Genomic DNA, 20,082 nt, shown 5'->3' with positions numbered 1-20,082 from the left:
GTGATAATCTCTCTGTAACAGTGCATCATGACAGGTTCAGGCTGAATTGCTGACTGGATAGAACTAATGCTCCATTAACTACAATGTAATCACCTTCCCCTTTGCTCTCTGCTGTTTTCTCACAGGGTGACAGTCGAGATTTGAATTCAAATCCCTTCAAATTGTTTCTGGTTCATTAGTTGGCTGAGAGTGTAGAAGTGTCATGGGGCATGACAGTAAATTAATCAAGAGCAAATGGCGATGGATTTAACAGAAGAATAGAAAGGGGGGAGTGGGAGAAGATAAAAGAGAACAGGGGAGGTGAGGTGGAGTTTGTGTGTGTGTGTGTGTGTGTGTGCGCGCGTGTGTGCGTGTGTGTGTTACAATTAGGGTTAGGGTAAGAATTAGGGTAAGGGTTAGGGGTTAGTGGTTAGGTTTAGGGTTTGGTTAAGGTTAGGGGTATGGTAAGGGTTAGTGTTATGTTTAGGGTTATGGGTTAGGTTTAGGGTTTGGGTTAAGGTTAGGGACATGGTAAGGGTTAGTGTTAGGTTTAGGGTTAGGGGTTAGGGAAAATCGGATTTGAATATAAATAAATTCTAGGTACCACAAAGATAGAAGAACATAACATGGGTGGGTGTGGGTGTGTGTGTGTGTGTGTGCGTGCATGAGTGCCTGTGCACGTACGTGCATGCATGTGTGTGTGTGTACTGACCTTGTGCAGGGAGAAGGTGCGCACGCAGAAGGTGGCCAGTTCCATAGTGTCCAGTAGGGTGACCTGGGTCATCCCATAGGTCTCTGAACCACGAGTCGGCCAGTACTGGTCACACTTTACCTACAGAAGGAAAAAAAACTTTCATTAGCATCATTGTTATCAAAATCATCCCTGTCAGTAATCTCATCATCAGCAGCAGAAGCTCATCTTCATCATCGTCTTCAATGTCGACGTTATGATCATCGTCATTTTCATAAAAAAACATATTCTGATAATCAAAAGAGACTAATCCATTAGCCTAATTGTCTTGACCTACTTAGATATCTAAATATGGCTCTGATGCTAAGATGACTGTCAGTGCCTTTTAATGGATGGCAGCCGATTACAGCTGATGACAGTACCCTATCATCTTCAGCGGATGACTCATGACTGTGACCTAAAAAGTGCCCTATAGTGGATGATAGCCTTCCAGTAACCTTCAGTGACTTACAGTATTGGATGACACTGAGTAGATGACAGTGCCCTACAGTGGATGACAGAAACCTTCTGACCTACAGCAGTGAATGACAGTGGATGACATGAGTGACATGACTGCACATTACAATGAATGACAGAGCCCTAGTCCCATTCAAAGTGGCTGAGTGTTGCCCTACAGTACACTCTTTGAAAAGAAGGTGCTACCTGATACCAAAAAGTGTTTTCCTATGGGGACAAACAAAGAACCCTTATTCTCTAAGTGAGTGGATGAGTGTTGCCCTACAGTAGATAATAACGATGAGTGGATGAGTGTTGCCCTGTCCCTCCCCCTCTCACCCGTGACTTCTCCTCCAGGCGAGTCATCATGACCACGGAGGCTGCTCTCTGTTCCCACACCATCCTCCAGAAGTCCCCGAACGTCTCAGCCAGCGGGCCCTGTGTGGCAATGTAGGCATTCTGCTTCCTGTAGCCATCAATGTAGTTAGCATTGATGTAGTCACTACCCAGGATACCTGAATATGGAGAGGGAAAAGGAGGAAGAGAGGAGAGTTGTTGAGATTTCTATTCACTTCAATTTCTATTCCATTAAGTCAAGGACTATGCTTTTTCTGGGTCTGTCCATGTATCTGGGTCTGTTCGTATCTGGGAACAGATGTCGATTTATCAATCAGATTTTTATCTATCAAACAATATCAGACATGTTATTCATAATTTACAATGATTTCATGTCTTACGAGTGAGGCCAACATCTCGAAGCGGTACACTGTACCCAGAGGCGTCATGCCCTTAGGGGGCACAGGGGCATGTGCCCCCTCAGATGAGTCCCGTATTATTTTTTTTACATCTATTTTTTAATTATAATTTTATAATTTTTGGGTTACATTTTCTGTTTTTGTTTCTCTGTAATACTACTAGCCACCTAGCAAATTTATGAAATTGGCTTTAGCTAGCCCAGATAGGTTCCCAATCGTCTACGCTCATAACTAGCTACCAAGAAGTCATTTCAGACTATCAATCAAGTTAGAGTAGCTAGCTTATCTAAATATCTTGCTGGCATTCCTGCTGGCAAGGTTGGCAGAATTTAGAAAAGCAAGCAATTACTAAATGTACCTGGACTTGAACCCTCTATTGGAGCGAGGACAACGCGAGTGTGATCGTAGGCGATGACGTTAGCATAGCGGTTCTTGGGCTTGTTCACCTCCAGGTTGGAGTGCTCCCAGGTAAACTGCTGACCTGGGTCAATGGACTGGAGAGACCAGGAAACAGAGATGAAGAGTTACAGGATTTCCACATCAGTTGCAATTTTTTCTCCTAATTTACAGTTGATGGCACCTAAAATCTAATTGAGAGCACCCATTAAGTAGAATTTATGATGAAGATCAAGGAGTATAGGATAGGATACCATCTTAGTTTGCAAGGGGCAATTGGTACACTTTGAGGAATAACCCTATCCCTAGGTACTATATAGTATTGTATGTAAGAGTGATGTTCATCCGTTCCTCCATGCTGCATCTCTCACCTCGTACTCCTGAGACAGACGCAGGTTGTCGTTGGCCTTGAGCAGCTCTGTGTGTTCAGCCAGCTCTGTGATGGGGATGGGAGGGTGGCTCATCATACCTACAGGACAGGGACAAGGGTTAAAAGTAGGAGGTCAGACGTCAAGGGTCATTATGAGGGCTCTCTGTGTGACTAAGCGGGTTTCAAACCCAGTTTGTCAGTGCGACTCAAAACTGAGTTAAGCTCAATCCTGCATAGGCATAAGCCTTGGAAGTTTACACAAGACTCAGGGGCAGACTCTGTGATTTGGAGGCCCCAAGCAGAGGCCAGTCTAAAGCCCCCACCCCCCTTTTATAGTAAATACATGTAATTTAACTGTAAAAATATATGCCCTTTTAATGTGCCATGAACACAACCAGTCATGATGTTTTCATCTGATTATTAAAAACAATCACTTCAAAAAGTAGGTTACCTTCGCACATTCATCCAAACAGTGCACTGTGCACCCGCCAACTTCCTTGAATTAGCAAGTGGCTGAAACTATTTCACCAGAGAAAGCATCCGAGCTAGCGAATATATGTAGCACATTTATCAAATGCTGTCTGGCCAAAAAGAGTATGACATGCCATAATACATGGGCTACACATACATGTCCTCTACCTCGACGACGATGGCAGTATTTTCAGCAGCACCTGTCTTTTTACTAAAGAAATGCTATTGCATCCCCCTAGAGGGGCTGGGTTTCTACTAAGCTAACATATGGAATTGTTTTAACATCATCATACCAAGGATCATTTAACTATTTGATTTAGAATATTAGGACCCCTGTAGGTATAAAAATATATATATATATATATAAAATAATTATTGGATGAAACATTGAATTTGGCCTGACTGCCATTAGCCCATAGAAACACATTGAAAAACTCATTCATAGATGGAAAAACAGAGTCAGAAATGTAATAAAAATAAAGTATGTTTTGACGTTTCTGTCCTACAAACACCGCTAAATCTCGGCCACCTTCCACCGCGGATGCTGATATCTCTATCTTAAACGGAAAGATTTTGATGGGGATTTTTAAAATGTTTTATTATGATGCCTCAAAAAAAGGAAGCCCCTTGGTTATGTGAGGCCTGAGGCAGTTGCCTCTTCTGCATAATGGTAAGTCTACCAGTGACAAGACTGTATAGAGTACACCTACACACACCACTCTGTCGTCGCACGAGATTAATTACGGGTTCTTTGTTAGATGGCAAAATACAATTACAGAGTAAAAAAAAACGCATATTACACGAATAGCACAATGGAGAATCAATATTAATCCACTTAAAAGATACAAAGTCTGCGATTCGGTTGGTTTGGAAATGTTTTCCTTTGATATGGAAATTACTTTTCTGAGCGATTAGGAGCACAAGCGATGACTCAGAGAAAACAACAACAAAAAAGACAGAGTGTTAATTAGGCCGAACGCCACCCTTAGTATCTCCACAAACACAGTGGGTGGTAATGGTGTGGAGGTCGAGTGTTAGCCCCCATGTAATGCAAAACACTGTCAGATGTAGGGGAGAGTGCAATACAATATAATTCAATATCATCATGCACCATGAGCAGTGTTGCAAAATATTGTAATTGTAAGAAAACAATCTGTTAAAGCAAATATCAAATGGATGAACACATTGAACAACACCTGTGTGGCATGAACAATGTTAATATTGCCACAAATAACCTAATTATACAATATACTATATATTTTACACAATAACATCCTCCTCATTCTCATCTAAGTTCCTTCTGTGAGGGGGTAGCAGTTTCTTGTAATACAGAGGGTAAACAGGAAGTGGCGGAGGCGTAGCCAGGGGATTTAACACCAGAGCAGCTGGAGGTGGGACTCACAGAGGGTGTGGAGGCGGAGTGGGTCTGCCTTGTCTGGCCACGCTAGGAAAAGCGGAAGATCTGCAACATGCTTTCTGGACAGAAATATAATTCTATTAGCTAAAAGTAACTATAACTCTCACCTTTCATCTTTTCAAAAACAAATAGGTCATGTAAGTGTTTTTCAGTTCTGACAGTGGTGACACCCCTGTCCTCTCTGGCATGGCTATCTAGCGCCTGCCAGGTGGGACTGTGGGCGGTCGGGCAGACACCGAGACGGTTACAGTGTTTGGGCAGAGTGCCGTGCCGCCCGTTGCACAGGTATGACTCACGGACGATGACTCATCTTAACTGTACTAACCTGGAGGACAGCCATTTTGATCTCAGAAGGAAATGAAACCCTGGCGGAAGCGTCAGAGGGTTATAAAACCTGACCCTGTGTGGTGTGTTGTCTGTGGTAACTTTCTACACTTGAAATTCACTTTGTTCTTTATTGCAGTTCCTCCCACCATATAAATTCAGCAACTTTTCTTTCTTTTATCAAGAACAATGTGCTATCGAACAATGTGTGTGTGTGTGTGTGTGTGTGTGTGTGTGTGTGTGTGTGTGTGTGTGTGTGTGTGTGTGTGTGTGTGTGTGTGTGTGTGTGTGTGTGTGTGTGCGTGGGTGCATGCATTTGTCTGTGCACAATGCATACCAGGGGTCTGGAAGTTGATGCGTCTCATCTCGACGGGGTCTGTGGGGTGGTGGGCCATCATCTCAGCGTTACCCAGAAGGCTCTTGGTGCCTGGCTCAGAGTCCTTCCTCTTACTGCTCAGGGACCAAGGAGACGGAACACAACAGGACACGCACCAGACAAGAGACACACCAGAGAGAGTAGAGACGTTAGAGGTCATGATTGACTAACAGTATTCACCACAATATATTGGTTCAATGAACACAAGTTTTAAATACTTTAGACTGCATTATTTCTATAAATTGCTGCACTGCCCGTTAGGCATTTGAATTGACACTGTATCATTTGTCCTTAGAGATCAAAATATGTCACTAACACAATAAACCAACTACTTAGTACGGCCGACACTCACCTGTCTGGCTTGCTGCTTCCGAAACAGGAGCGAGCGAGGGAGTGAATAATGAAAAGAGGAATATGATACATTTGTATTCAAAAGCTTGATGGCTGGGTAACTAAGGATGACACATCTCTTTGGCTGGGTCAGTCTAGCTGCCCTTACAATCCTGTCCCTTGTTTCTATGCCTGTTAATATGCCAGTATACTGTGTAAGCTGAAACAGACACATTTCAATGGCTGTCATGGGATAGAACCATACCGTATGTGTTAGCTAGGTATAGCCTGTTAGAATGTTAGCGAAAAATAGCATATTATCATGTTCGCTGGTTATAGCAAAGCATGCAAGCTGATTTGAGTGTGTTTTACTTGTTCGATATACAGCCCCTGTGTAAGTTCAGTGGTCCCTCCCCGGGTCTCACTCACTTCTTGTAGAGCAGGATGGCGATGACGATGCAGATGATGAAGACCACGGCCAGGACGGGTCCCACCACCCAGATCAGACCATCCCCCGCGTCCAGGGGCTGGGGGTCTGAGTCGGGGGCTATCACTGGGTCTGTGTAGGGGCTGGCCCCGTACATCTTCTACAATACACAAACAGAGCACATTGAGGAATACATATCGCACTAGGGGAAATGAACATTATTGCCTTTTCATTCTCCATTTGTCGAGTGATATACTGTATATTTCATTGTCTTAACAGTGTTGTTCATGGCCATGCCAAAGTAGCTTGTCTTTTGAGAATGAGGGAGAAGACGTGACTATGTGAGAGAGATACACACTGTCCACCAATACATATATGCAATCACACAAAAACAAACAAACCCCAAAAAATCAGAATTGGATTTTCCCGTACCCCTGTGGTGCCGTTGAGTTCCGCCAGGATGAAGAACACGTACTCCTGTCCCGGTTCTAGAGCGCGGTTCTCAAAGCCTCCGTAGTCCAGCTGGTCCCCCAAAGTGAAGAAGGCTGGCAGGGTATCAGGGGTGAAGCGGGCAGTGATGTAGGCTCGACGCAGGTCAACCTGTTTTTGCTGTCTATTGTCCCTCTGTCTTTGACTGATGTCCAACAACTGGGAAGGAGAGGAAGAGAAAGAGAGACGGATGTTATTGATACGTTTAAAAAAAAAAATGTAAACATTAAGAAACCAAATCTAAAAGAGCAAAGGTTTTCAGAGAGAGGACCAGCTGTGTGATGTGTTCCCAAATGGGTTGCCATAGCTCTCACCTCCTCCAGGTCCATCTCGTCTGGGTTCTTGAGATGCCTGATGACCCCCCTCGCCCTCCTCAGGGGAACTACCACCACATACACGTTCCTAGAGGAGACACAACCAGCACCCAGGACATCAGAAAATATCATCGCAAATTCGAAACGCCATTAAAATCAGTAGAAATCCTTCCTCTAGGTAGGCCTTACTTGACAGGGCTGCGGTTCTCCAGTGAAGGCAGAATGATGGTGATGGTGGTCTCCGTGTCCCGGGTGTGGTCTATCTCCGGACGACGGATGCCGATTAGTGGAGACGTCTTGGCTAGGATGCGGTGCCTCAGCCGGCCCATGTTGCCCTCGGGGGAGGTGATCTTGAAGTCATAGTCAGTATCGGGCTGCAGGTTGGGGATCACTGCTTTCCTCAGCCTGGCATCCACCTCCATCTTCTGATGATTATACTCCACCTGGGAGGAATAGGATAGGGGTATTTTACGGCTAAGATCATACTGTACATACGTTATATACACACGCAGCGACATACACACACATGCACGCACAATTGTGTTTACGCACACATACACACAGACACACACACAGATGTTTATGCATGCATGCACATGCACATGCACGCGCACACGCGCACACTCACAGTAAAGTGGTATGGGTAGGGGCTGTCGGGGAACTCCCAGGTCAGCAGAACACTCGTCTTGGTCGCCAGGTTCACTGAGAAGTTCCTCGGGACATCTGATTGGAAGATGGAGAACAGACAAATGATCAGTTGAGGTGTAGACTGCCCTATTCACATGTCTCTACGGTCCTTAACCCTTTGTGGAGAGGCTACCAACCCATTCTAGTAGGTTCTATAACAAAGGATCCCAATTCCTAAAATAAGATGAAGAAGGACATGACAGTGATGTCATACAGCTCAACATTCTTTAGGAAGTACGTATGTGGGCACTGGGTACCAAATAAGAGTGAATAGAATTGAAGAATAGAAGAGATAGGAACCGTTGGCGCCTGTGTGCACTGTACTTCCTCTTTACTATGACATCCTCTGCCTAATCCTACTTTATCTCATTCTAGCCTAATTTGCTCCGGTAGATTTCCCGGAACAGAACACACAGAATATGTAACTTCGAAATAACTATCTTCTCAAAGGGTTATGGGGTCGCTGTGAAGGGAATGAGGGGAGGTTAGACATACAGAATTCTCCTGTAAGATACATACAGACACAGTCAAGGCAGGGTCATCTAGACTGCCCTGTGCCAATCAACCTCTCCACTCCTCTGTTTCCACCCTGTAGACCTGTGAGTGGGTGTCTGTGTGAGTGATGGGGCAGAAGCATGTCTTTAGACTGATCTGAATTCAAGTTAGTGGGAACGATAGATGAAGGTTTGGAGGAGGAGGAGGTGAAGAGGTGGATTGATTGATTGATCAGAATGAAGAGTGGAGTTAGAGAAACAGAACTGAAGAATGTGTGTGTTTAGTGTTTAGTGGTTTAGTGCCTGCTGGGAGTGTTAGGGTTAAAAAACACACCGACGACATGTCAACAAAGGTTGGAATAGGTTCAGTCAATCCAAAAGGAGGTGCTGGATTGACTGATGTAAAAGCTTACCTTTAGATACTAACCATGTGTCTAAACTAAAGCCTCGTTCAGCCAATGAGCCAAGACTCAACACTTACCTCACAGTTCACAACCTACCCGGCTTTTCTACTGACTTTTACCTGTGGGTGTGTGAGAGTGTTCTCCATACATTCATTCCTGTGGCATTCAGTCCATTTTCCTTGGTGGTGAGGGGTAGGTGAGGGAGGAGGTGGTGGGTGTGGGTGGAGGAGACTGGGATTTTCCAGTGGACTTTGTAGTTTTCAACCACTCTGTGGATGAAAGTCACTCCTTAGAACTGGCCCAGAGTCAGCTTTGCATTTTGGACCTTGATATTCAAGGTTCAGATTAAAGCAGACAAATATGACTCTAGACCAGTGCTTAGAGTGAATAGGGAGGTTTCTCCTGAGCCCTGTGCACAGGCCCCAGGCCAGCCCTACCTGTCTCGAAAGCCAGTGTGCGATACAGCAGCGGGGGACTGAAGGGGCCGGGACCTACGCTGGTGTGAGCACACATCTGCACCTCGTACCCAGTGCTGTGGTTCAGGCCCAGGATGGTGTAGCTGGACTCACTGGCTGGGAGCGTGATCTGGCGAGGGGGGCTGAGAGGATCAATGCCCATAGGGTCAAGACCCCCCTCTTCCCGGTAAGCTACTGTGTATTCAGTGATCACGCCGTTTCGCTCGCTTGGCACAGGGGGTAGCCAGGAGAACTGGAGTGAACAGCAGGTGGCATTAACGGATTCCAAGATTTGGGGGTACCCCCTGGGTGGGTACTCGGGCATCTCAAGTTCCTCCCACGACTCATCTCCATAACCCGACCGGCTTTTGGCAGAAAGAGTAACGACATAGGTCAAACCTGGAATTACGTCTGTGAGAGTGTACGTTCGCTCCCTGGCCGAAAACTCCACCATAGTGTCCAGAGTGGCATTCTTCAGCCCAAACTGTAGCTGGTAACCCTGGATCTGAATTTCAGACCCTTTGGCCCCTGGACCTGAGTCTGACCCCCTTGAAGGGGGCCCCCATCTCACCACCACAGAGGACTCAGATCCCGGGCGCACTGACAGGGAGGGGGCACCAGGCACTGCAGACAAGAGCATGAAGGAGAGGCACAAACATGTCAGTTATGCATTGTTCATTTAATACATGAATATACTGTATAATATGTGTAATATGCCATTGTAGCCTGGGTGTATTGTGTGTGTATTATGGGTGTGTGCATTTTTAAATGATCTTATCCTTTTTTGAGTGTGTGTGTGATGCTCACCAATCCCCAGTGTCTGCACCACCCTGGCTTTACTGTGTGTTCCGTCCCCTTTAGTGGTGTAAGCAGCCACAGACACAGAGTAAGAGGTCTCTGGCTTAAGACCCCCCACAATCATCTCCTACAGGGTAACACACACACACACACACACACTTCTTTTTCAGCTAAACCTCTATAAAACTTCTCTCTCTCTTCTTCCCTCCCCTCTCCGTTCCTGCCTACCCATTCCTTTCTCGTCCTATCTCCACTAAAACATCAATAAGCATGAACTTACTCTGCCCTATTACTTTCACATAGAGACATGTTACAAACTGGATGTCTCTCAGATAGAAGCCATCTCCTAATGAGGGTTTCATAACTTCCTTATGCAACGTACAACATAAGGTTCAGTTTAATACTGACAGAATGAGCCATACTCACGTATTCAGTAAAGTCATCCTCCACAAACTGATCCCACGGGAAGACCCGGAGGGGAGAGCGGAGGGGAGAGAAAGAGAGGGAGGAGAGAGAGAGAGAGAGAGAGAGAGAGAGGAGTGAATGAGTCAAGAGAGGAGATTAGATATAAGAGGAGGAAATAAGAGCGTAGGGGGAAGTGATGCGTACTACAAAGACTCAAAGTGAGATAAATGTAAGGCGTACGATTTGCTTCACTTTAGCGCTACAAACCTGCCGTGATCTGCAGAGGTGTGACAGCTGGCAAAGGTGTACGTTATCCTTTTAAGTGTGCACTTCACTGTTGCGAAGATACTCCAATTAAATATTTTTAAGAAAATTGTAAGTAAGAATGGTAAGATTAGTGATGACATCACCTGGCTGTCGTCCAATAGCAGGTCTTTGATCCGGGGAAGGGTGCGTGATGAGCCGCTCTCCACGTGAGCATAGTGCACCTGGTAACCGCGGATCTGGCCTTGGCGTTGCCTTGCCAACACAGATCGCCAGGTGACCCTGAGGGCCGTGGAGTTGAAGGGCTTAACCTCCACCTGCCGAGGGGCCGCACCCGGGACTGAGGAACACACACAATGAAATTGTATTTGTTACATGCGCCGAATACAACACCTTACAGTGAAATGCTTACTTACAAGCCCTTAACCAACAATGCTTTAAGAAGTTCTAAGAAAAATAAGTGTTAAGTAGTAAAAAACACATAAGTAAAAAATATAAAATAAAAGTGACTAGAAGGCCAGAATCCCAGAGTCTCCTCTCCACTGTTGACGTTGAGACTGGTGTTTTGCGGGTACTATTTAATGAAGCTGCCAGTTGAGGACTTGTGAGGCGTCTGTTTCTCAAACTAGACACTATATTGTAGTACTCAGCGTTGTACGAGATCTTCAGTTTCTAGGCAATTTATCGCATGGAATAGCCTTCATTTCTCAGAACAAGAATAGACTGATGAGTTTCAGAAGAAAGTTCTTTGTTTCTAGCCATTTTGAGCCTGTAATCGAACCCACAAATGCTGTGCTAACATAATTGCAAAAGGGGTTTCTAATGATCAATTAACCCTTTAAAATGATAAACTTGGATTAGCTAACACAATGTGCCGTTGGAACACAGGAGTGATGGTTGCTGATAATGGGCCTTTGTACGCCTATGTAGATATTCCATAAAAAATCTGCCATTTCCAGCTACAATAGTCATTTACAACATTAACAATGTCTACACTGTATTTCTGATCAATTTTATGTTATTTTAATGGACCAAATTGTTTTTCTTTTCTTTCAAATACAAGGACATTTCTAAGTGAACCCAAACTTTTCAACGGTAGTGTACATGTAGGTAGAGCTAAAGTGACTATGCATAGATAATAAACAGAGAGTAGCAGCAGGGTAAAAGAGGGGTCTGGGTAGCCCTTTAATTAGCTGTTCTGGAGTCTTTTGACTTGGGGGTAAAAGCTGTTAACCTGTCAAGGTATAGGGGGCAGTATTTTCGATTTCGGATGAAAAACGTGCCCAGAGTAAACTGCCTAATACTCGAGCCCAGAGTCAAATATTTGCATATTATTAGTAGATTTGGATAGAAAACACTCTGAAGTTTCTAAAACTGTTTGAATGATGTCTGTGAGTATAACATAACTCATATGGCAGGCAAAAACCTGAGAAAAATCCAACCAGGAAGTGGGAAATCTGATGCTTGTAGTCTTTTTAAGTCATTGCCTATCTAACACACAGTGACTTAGGGTTCATTCCTAAGGCTTCCACTAGATGTCAACAGTCTTTAGAACCTAGTTTCAGGCCTTTGCGGTGAACAGAGAGCGAACAAGAAGGCCGTGAAGTTGGTGACTCAGAAGATGACATGAGTTTTGTGGCGCGCATTCACGTGATGAGGTAGCTGTGTTCCATAACATTTTTCAAGACATTGGAATCATCCGGTTGGAATATTATTGTTTTATGTTTTATGTTAAAAAGGCCCTAAAGATTGATGCTATACAATGTTTGACATATTTCAACGAACGTAAATAGAACTTTTTTTGACTTTTCGTCGTGAAATTTTGGGCGTGCTTCCTACATTTGGAGTAGCTTACTGAACGCGCTAACAACAAGGAGGTATTTGGACATAAATTAGGGACTTTATCGAACAAAACAACATTTATTGTGGACCTGGGATTCCTGGAAGTGCCTTCTGATGAAGATCATCAAAGGTAAGTGAATATTTATAATGCTATTTATGATTTTAGATGACTCCAAAATGGCGGGTATCTGTATTGCCTGTTGTATTTTTCTGAGCGCCGTACTCAGATTATTGCAAAGTGTGCTTCCCCCGTGAAGCTTTTTTGAAATCTGTCACAACGGTTGCATTCAGGAGATGTTTATCTATAATTCTTTGAATAACAGTTTAATATTTGATCAACGTTTATGATGAGTATTTTTGTAAATTGTGCTGATTCACCGGCAGTTTTGGAGGAAAAATATTTTCTGAACATCACGCGCCAATGTAAAATGGGGTTTTTGGATATAAATATGAACTTTATCGAACAAAACATACATGTATTGTGTAACATTTAGTCCTAGGAGTGTCATCTAATGAAGATCGTCAAAGGTTAGTGGTTAATTTTAGCTGTATTTATGGTTTTTATGACCCCCTCTCTTGCTTGGAAAATGGCTGTGTGGTTTTTCTTGTGTTGGCACTGTCCTAACATAATCTAACTTTATGCTTTCGCGATAAAGCCTTTTTGAAATCGGACAATGTGGTTGGATTAAGGAGAGGTTTATCTTTAAAATGGTGTAAAATAGTTGTATGTTTGAGAACTTTGAATTATGACATTTTGTTGTTTTGTATTTGGCGCTCTGATTTTTCACTGGCTGTTGAATAGTGTGAACCGTGGGTGGGACGGTAGCATCCCACGCAGCCCTGAGAAGTTAAGAAGCCTTTTGGACCCAGACTTGGCGCTCCGGTACTACTTGCCGTGTGGTAGCAGAGAGAACAGTCTATGACTTGGGTGACTGGAGTCTTTGACAATTTTCAGGGCCTTCCTCTGACACCGCCTGGTATAGAGGTCTTGGATGGCAGGAAGCTTGGCCCATTATGTACTGCTTCGTATGTACTACCCTCTGTTGCGCCTCTCGGTCGGATGCCGAGCAGTTGCCATACCAGGCGGTGGTGCAAACAGTCAGGGGACTACAGCTGCAGCTGTAGAACATTTTGAGGATCTTTTCAGTCTCCTGAGTTGGAATAGGCATTGTCATGCCCTCTTTATGACTGTCTTGGTGTGTTTGAACCATGATAGTTTGTTGGTGATGTGGACAGCAAGGAACTTGAAGCTCTCGACCTGCTCTACTACAGTACCGTTGATGAGAATGGGGGCGTGTTCGGCCCTCCTTTTCCTGTAGTCCACAATCATCTCTTTTGTCTTGATCACGTTGAGGGAGAGGTTGTTGTCCTGGCACCACCCTGCCAGTGTGATCTCCTCCCTATAGGCTGTCTCTTCATTGTCGGTGATCAGGCCTACCACCGTTGTGTTGTCGGCAGACTTAATGATGGTGTTGGAGTCGTGCTTGGCCACGCAGTCATGGGTGAACAAGGAGTACAAGAGGGGACTAAGCACACACCCCTGAGGGGCCCCTGTGTTGAGGATCAGCGTGGCAAATGTGTTGTTACTTACCCTTACCACCTGGGGGCGGCCCGTCAGGAAGTCCAGGATCCAGTTGCAGAGGGAGGTGTTTAGTCCCAGGGTCCTTAGCTTAGTGATGAGCTTTGAGGGCACTATGGTGTTGAACGCTGAGGTGTAGTCAATGAACAGTATTCTCACATAGGTGTTCCTTTTGTCCAGGTGGGAAAGGGCAGTGTTGAGTGCAATAGAGATTGCATCATCTATGGATCTGTTGGGGCGGTATGCAAATTAGAGTGGGTCTAGGTTTTCTGGGATAATGGTGTTGATGTGAGCCATGACCAGCCTTTCAAAGCACTTTATGACTACAGACGTGAGTGCTACAGGTCGGTAGTCATTTAGGCAGGTTACCTTAGTGTTCTTGGGCACAGGGACTATGGTGGTCTGTTGAAACATGTTGGTATTACAGACTCAGTCAGGAACAGGTTGAAAATGTCAGTGAAGACACTTGCCAGTTGGTCAGCGCATGCTCGGAGTACACGTCCTAACCATCTGGCCCTGCGGCCTTGTGAATGTTGACCTGTTTAAAGGTCTTACTCACATTCGCTACAAAGAGCGTGATTACACAGTCATCCGGAACAGCTGATGGTCTCATGCATGTTTCAGTGTTACTTGCCTCGAAGCGTGTTACGTGTTACTTACTCAGTGTTACTTGCCTTTAGCTCATCTGGTAGGCTTGTGTCACTGTGCAGCTCGCGGCTGTGCTTCCCCTTGTTGCCTGTAATAGTTTGCAAGCCCTGCCACATCCGACGAGCGTCAGAGCTGGTGTAGTATGATTCAATCTCAGTAGTGTATTGACACTTGCCTGTTTGATTGTTTGTCTGAGGGCATAGCGGGATTTCTTATAAGGGTTCTGGGTTAGAGTTCCGCTCCTTGAAAGCGGCAGCTCTACCCTGTAGCTCAGTGCGGATGTTGCCTGTAATCCTTGGCCTCTGGTTGGGGTATGTACGTATGGTCACTGTCGGGACGACATCATCGATGCACTTATTGAAGAAGCTAGTGACTGATGTGGGGTACTCCTCAATGCCATCGGAAGAATCCCGGAACATATTCCCGTCTGTGCTAGTAAAACAGTCCTGTAGCTTAGCATCTGCTTCATCTGACCACTTTCTTATTGACCAAGTCACAGGTGCTTCCTGGTGTTTTTGCTTGTAAGCAGGAATCAGGAGGATTATGGCCGTATACAGCTCATTGAGTGCGGTCTTAGTGCCAGCATCGGTTTGTGGTGGTAAATAGACAGCTACGAAGAATATACATGAAAACTCTCACGGTAAATAGTGTGGTCTACAGCTTATCATAAGATACTCTACCTCAGGCGAGCAAAACCTCGAGACTTCCTTAGATTTCGTGCACCAGCTGTTGTTTTCAAATACACATGGACTGCCACCCTTTGTCTTACCAGAGGCCGCTGTTCTATCCTGCCGAAAAGCTTAAAACCCGCCAGCTGTATGTTATTCATGTCATCGTTCAGCCACGACTCAGTGAAACATAAGATATTACAGTTTTTAATGTCCCGTTGGTAGGATATACGTAATCGTAGTTTATCTATTTTATTTTCCGTTGATTGTACGTTGGCTAATAGGACCGATGGTGAAGGGAGATTATCCGCTCGACATCGGTTCCTTACAAGGCACCCAGACCTTTGTCCCCGATATCTCCGTCTCTTTCTCCAGCGAATGATAGGGATGAGGGCCTTGTCGGGCGTCTGAAGGAAATCCTTCCCGTCCGACTCATTAAAGAAAAGGTATTCCTCCAGTACGGGGTGAGTAATCGCTGTCCTGATATCTAGAAGATCTTTTAGGTCATAAGACGCAGTGACAGAAACATTATGTACAAAATAAGTTACAAATAACACGAAAAAACACACACAAAAGCACAATTGGTTAGGTGATCATAAAACGGCTGCCATCTTCTCCGGCGCCATCATCCACACACAACATATAATTACTCTATCAATACATTGATCAGTTGATCAATGTACACACACACATACACACACATACTCACCGTCGTCGTCCGTGCGGCAGAGCAGCGCCGGGCTCTCCGGTCCGGACCCCTCGGTAGTGAAAGCTGCCAGGATAACGCGGTACCAGGTCCACTTTTCTAGCCCCTCCAACACCACTTGCCCCTGCTCTGGGGGGATGGGAGGCCCCTTCACCTCCGGACCCTGACCTTCGACCCTGGCCCCAGACACCACTTGCTGGTAGCGCAGCTCATAGCCAGTCAGCACGCCATTTTGGGTCTCAGTGGGTGGTGGTTTCCAACTTACCCTCAGGGAGGTGGACCTGGGGCTGTCACAGGACACGCCTAGGGGCGCAGCCGATGGCTCTGATTGGACGAGGGGCAGGAAGAGGAAATTTGCAGAGGCAGGGGAGTAAGGAACGCAGCGAAGAAAGAGAAAGCAAAGAGACAGTGACAGAGAGAGGTTGAAAAACCCAAGCAAAACAAGAATAGACCAAAAAGGTGGAAAAAGGAATTGAAACTAAACCAAGGAAAACTAAACTATAAGGGAAAATAATACAAAACTAAATTAAAAGAGAAGGCCTCTAAAGACAAACAAACATGACTCAGCTAAACAGAGAAACAAAGGCTCCAACACAGAAGACAAAGCCATTATGGAGGAAGAAAGAAATTAATAATGTTAGCTAGGTAATAAGATAAAGGAGAAGGCAGGGGGCATCCATGCAGAGTGGACAACTTAATTACCGCCCAGGAGGATATGCAACTGATACCGGATGAAAGGCTTCCACTTGTCTGCTCTGACCAATGGCAGCACAATGATTTATGACTAGCTTAGCGTAGCTGGATAAGGACAGAGCTATACTGTCTATACTATACTGGTTCTTAAACATTTTCAGCCTGGGACCCAAATGAGAAATTCATTGTTTTCCTGGGATCCAAGCTCATTAAAACATTGCCCCTAGTCTGGGACTAGTAGGAACTTTGATTGAATGATCTGCTTTCTAATTATTAAACGATAGGGAGGATACATTTATATTCTCAGCATCTTAATATAGACCACATGGAAAATGTCCCTCCTCAGGTTTTAGATTATAAATACTTTAACTCACTTAACCCCCCCAAAAATCGCAACGTTTTCACCAACAATGTAAAACCCAAGTTACTTCTAAAGTCATTTCTGAAGATTAATTTATTTCATTTTAAGTCAACCCTGTTACATGAACTGAACTCTTGTTTTAATGTAGTGAAACCATTCCTTTTTAATTGCACGTCAACACTGTTACCCATAGGCTAGAAATGTGTTAAAAAAATATATATTGTGAAACTTGCATTCAATTTCACTCCCTGTGACACACAACAAGCTTCCATTCCCCCTGTCACAAGAGGAGTTATTGCTTACTTAAGATGAAAACTTCAACCCTGTTACGGTCAAACCTGTTACTTTAATTGCCAATATTTTTTCACATTTTTCTTAATTTAACCTCTTGAGATGGGAAAACATGTTTTTTCAACATCTGCGTTGCTTCCTGTTTGGGGTTTTAGGCTGGGTTTCTGTATAGCACATTGTGACATCGGTTGATGTAAAAAGGTCTTTATAAATACATTTGATTGATTGATTGATGAACTTGAACGTGCTCTTTATGACAGAATGTAAACATTTGGTGAAATATATATATATTTTTACCAAATTACACTACCTAAAAGGCACTCTATTGGTGGAACGACCCAGATACTGTATAGAGTTCAGCAGTTTATCTTCTATCCTGCTACCAAAGGTTTCTTGACATTCTCAGTGGAATGTAATAATTGTGTTGGAACTTTGCCAAACTCTTTATATCTTTTAGTGCTTCTTTAACTGCCCTATCTCATGTCTTCAAATTAGGTTCAGGGATTTGAAATGTCATAGAAAAAGGTGGAGAGCAGGGTTTGAGGAAACTGAAACTAGAATCAAAAACAAATACTTTCATGAAAGTTGACCTCATGCAACGTCAGAGGAACTAGGAGACAGAACAAGAGTAAAGGCACATGACAGAAGAACAGTAAGGATAAAAGACATAAACAGGCACTGTTTGAAACACTTACCTGTCTCTCCGACTAATAGCACACAGGACCTTCTTACCATGCAACCAGAGACACCACACATCACATTGAACCAAAACGTTGACCAAATAAAGATGCAGAGGGAAAGGTGTGCATTTGACTGGAGTATTTGGGATTTTGACGGATATGTGAGTCTGACACTTGAGCTGCACAGTCTTAGTACCAGTAGCCTTGGGGAACAATCACGATGTGCACCAAAGCCAAGTGGTAGAACGCTAACTGTGCCAAGCTGAGTGTGAAATGCATTCTGCTCCATGAAATAAAATGCATTCAGTCACTCCCCAGCCTGCTGTCTCCTCAACAGCCACCCACGGGTCTAACCTCCGTTTGTAGGTAAGGCATGTAGAAAGATTCTGTTGGTGAATGTACGTCCTGTGTACCTCATATGGTGTACCTTTTTTCCAGGTAACAAATACATCATTAAATATTAAAAATGAATATTTTACCTTTAAGGCTGGATGCAGACCTATTACCTCCAACACTTACCTCTAATAAAGGCAACACATATACAAGATCCTCACGACTATTGACATTTGACCTGTAACAGTGAGCTTCTTGAACTGGAGAAAAAAAGTCCACTTTTGACCCACTTTGAAGGAAAGGAAATGAAGGAGTGAAGAAAGTTAAAGAGGGAAAAACAGAAAGCGGCGTCCGCTTGGGACTGTTCACTGTGTGAGAAAAATGAAAGTAAAAACCAAAATGCTGGTGCGTTGGACGTCAGGCACACTTGAAATACAGAGGTGATGGATGGGGGGATGGACGAGTGCACAGGATAAATGAATGGATGAGAGGACAAGATAGATTGGTGTGTAGACGACTCCCAGGGTCCAGTGACTCTGGAGCTGTGTGGGATACAAGCAGCAGGAGTGCAAACACTGTAACGTTACATAGTGTGTGTTTGCAGGTGTGACAAAGGAAAACATACTGGCTTGTGATGTCCTCTGGACCAGCTCGTTGGTGAAGGCTCCGATGCCTTTGTTAGAAATGGCTGCCAGGGAGAAGGAGTACTCTGTATTAGCCCTCAGTCCCTCCACTGTGTACGACGCCCTGGGCCCGAAAGTCAACTTCTCCTGTTAGAGAGAGAGAGAGATGGGGAAGAGAGAACATTAATAAAATAAAGAGAGAAAGAGAGAAAGAAAGAAAGAAAGAAAGGAATTACTCTGGATTATCTGTGTGTATTAAATCAATATAATAATTGTAGTTCTTTCCTGCAGTCAATGACCAAACACGCCCTCCTTGGCCTCACGTGTGGAATGTAATTAATATATTTCATAATTTCATAATTAACAAAGATTAATTTGGTGTTTCTATGCCAAACAGTTTTGTTATGTTTCAGTCTTCTGTGATGTATATAAAGTGTAATATTGGGATGCAAACTCCAAATTGATTACATTTGTATATCTGACATAGTACAGCTGTCTTCTTTCTTTTAAGCAAATAACCATGTGTGTGAAGTGTACTTGATTAAGACTACCAAGAATCACTCTGTGTGACACTGATGTAGCCCACTGCAGCAAAAGGTTAATGAAATGTACTTCGTATGGAAGAAGAAGTCTTACCAGGCTGCCAAACTTGACAGGTTTGTAGAGCAGTTCGTAGTTGACGATGCCCTCCTTGGTGTAGGAAGGTTCCCAGGTGAGCTGTATACTGGTGTCTGTCACCTTTCCCACTTTGAACTTCCCTGGCTGCCCTGGAACTAACAGGGGACAGGAGAGGAGAGAGGACAAGAGTTAGAATTCACCTCTCTAGCATTCAGTCAATTAGTAGCTTCTAGACTGTTCAATTAATCCTTTATTTAAACAGACCAGTCTTATTAAGATGTAAGACTCTGTTACAAGGGAGCCCTACAGATCTCCGCAATATTTATGTTACTAACCTACACACACACACGCACGCACGCACGCACGCACGCACGCACACACACACACACACACACACACACACACACACACACACACACACACACACACACACACACACACACACACACACACACACACACACACACACACACACACACACACACACACACACCTCCGGGCAGAACTTTGACATGGACGGAGTCAGAGAAGGGTCCGTCTCCCACAGAGGTGAAGGCCAGTACTCTGACTGTGTATGTCTCAGAGGGTATCAGGCTCTGGATGGTGGTGATGGTGCTGTCCTGGACATTATGGATCTGCCACAGACTCATGGGCTGAGATGGGTCCATGGTGTAGTACACCCGGTAACCTTTCACCTGG

The 20,082-nt window shown here is 44.4% G+C and overlaps 1 protein-coding gene across 1 annotated transcript in view; it reads right to left on the bottom strand.

Annotated features, from left to right (window-relative positions):
• Window positions 1–20,082, bottom strand: part of LOC106600038 (receptor-type tyrosine-protein phosphatase S) — a 97,376-nt gene that overhangs the window by 15,488 nt on the left and 61,806 nt on the right. Inside the window, exons 11-29 of the mRNA XM_045714839.1 lie at window positions 19,877–20,078; window positions 19,402–19,538; window positions 18,768–18,912; window positions 15,788–16,108; window positions 10,488–10,681; window positions 10,099–10,125; window positions 9,682–9,799; window positions 8,857–9,498; window positions 7,463–7,557; window positions 7,024–7,277; window positions 6,835–6,922; window positions 6,464–6,679; window positions 6,034–6,191; window positions 5,627–5,641; window positions 5,236–5,348; window positions 2,688–2,785; window positions 2,279–2,414; window positions 1,505–1,680; window positions 692–811 (exon numbers count right to left, since the gene is read on the bottom strand). Of these exons, the coding sequence (XP_045570795.1) occupies window positions 692–811; window positions 1,505–1,680; window positions 2,279–2,414; window positions 2,688–2,785; window positions 5,236–5,348; window positions 5,627–5,641; window positions 6,034–6,191; window positions 6,464–6,679; window positions 6,835–6,922; window positions 7,024–7,277; window positions 7,463–7,557; window positions 8,857–9,498; window positions 9,682–9,799; window positions 10,099–10,125; window positions 10,488–10,681; window positions 15,788–16,108; window positions 18,768–18,912; window positions 19,402–19,538; window positions 19,877–20,078 (3,255 nt within the window). The remainder of the gene's footprint in view (window positions 1–691; window positions 812–1,504; window positions 1,681–2,278; window positions 2,415–2,687; window positions 2,786–5,235; window positions 5,349–5,626; window positions 5,642–6,033; window positions 6,192–6,463; window positions 6,680–6,834; window positions 6,923–7,023; window positions 7,278–7,462; window positions 7,558–8,856; window positions 9,499–9,681; window positions 9,800–10,098; window positions 10,126–10,487; window positions 10,682–15,787; window positions 16,109–18,767; window positions 18,913–19,401; window positions 19,539–19,876; window positions 20,079–20,082) is intronic.

Source organism: Salmo salar, chromosome ssa03, assembly GCF_905237065.1.
Source record: "Salmo salar chromosome ssa03, Ssal_v3.1, whole genome shotgun sequence".
Lineage (NCBI taxonomy): Eukaryota > Metazoa > Chordata > Actinopteri > Salmoniformes > Salmonidae > Salmo > Salmo salar.
This window is presented reverse-complemented; position numbering and strand designations above follow the sequence as displayed.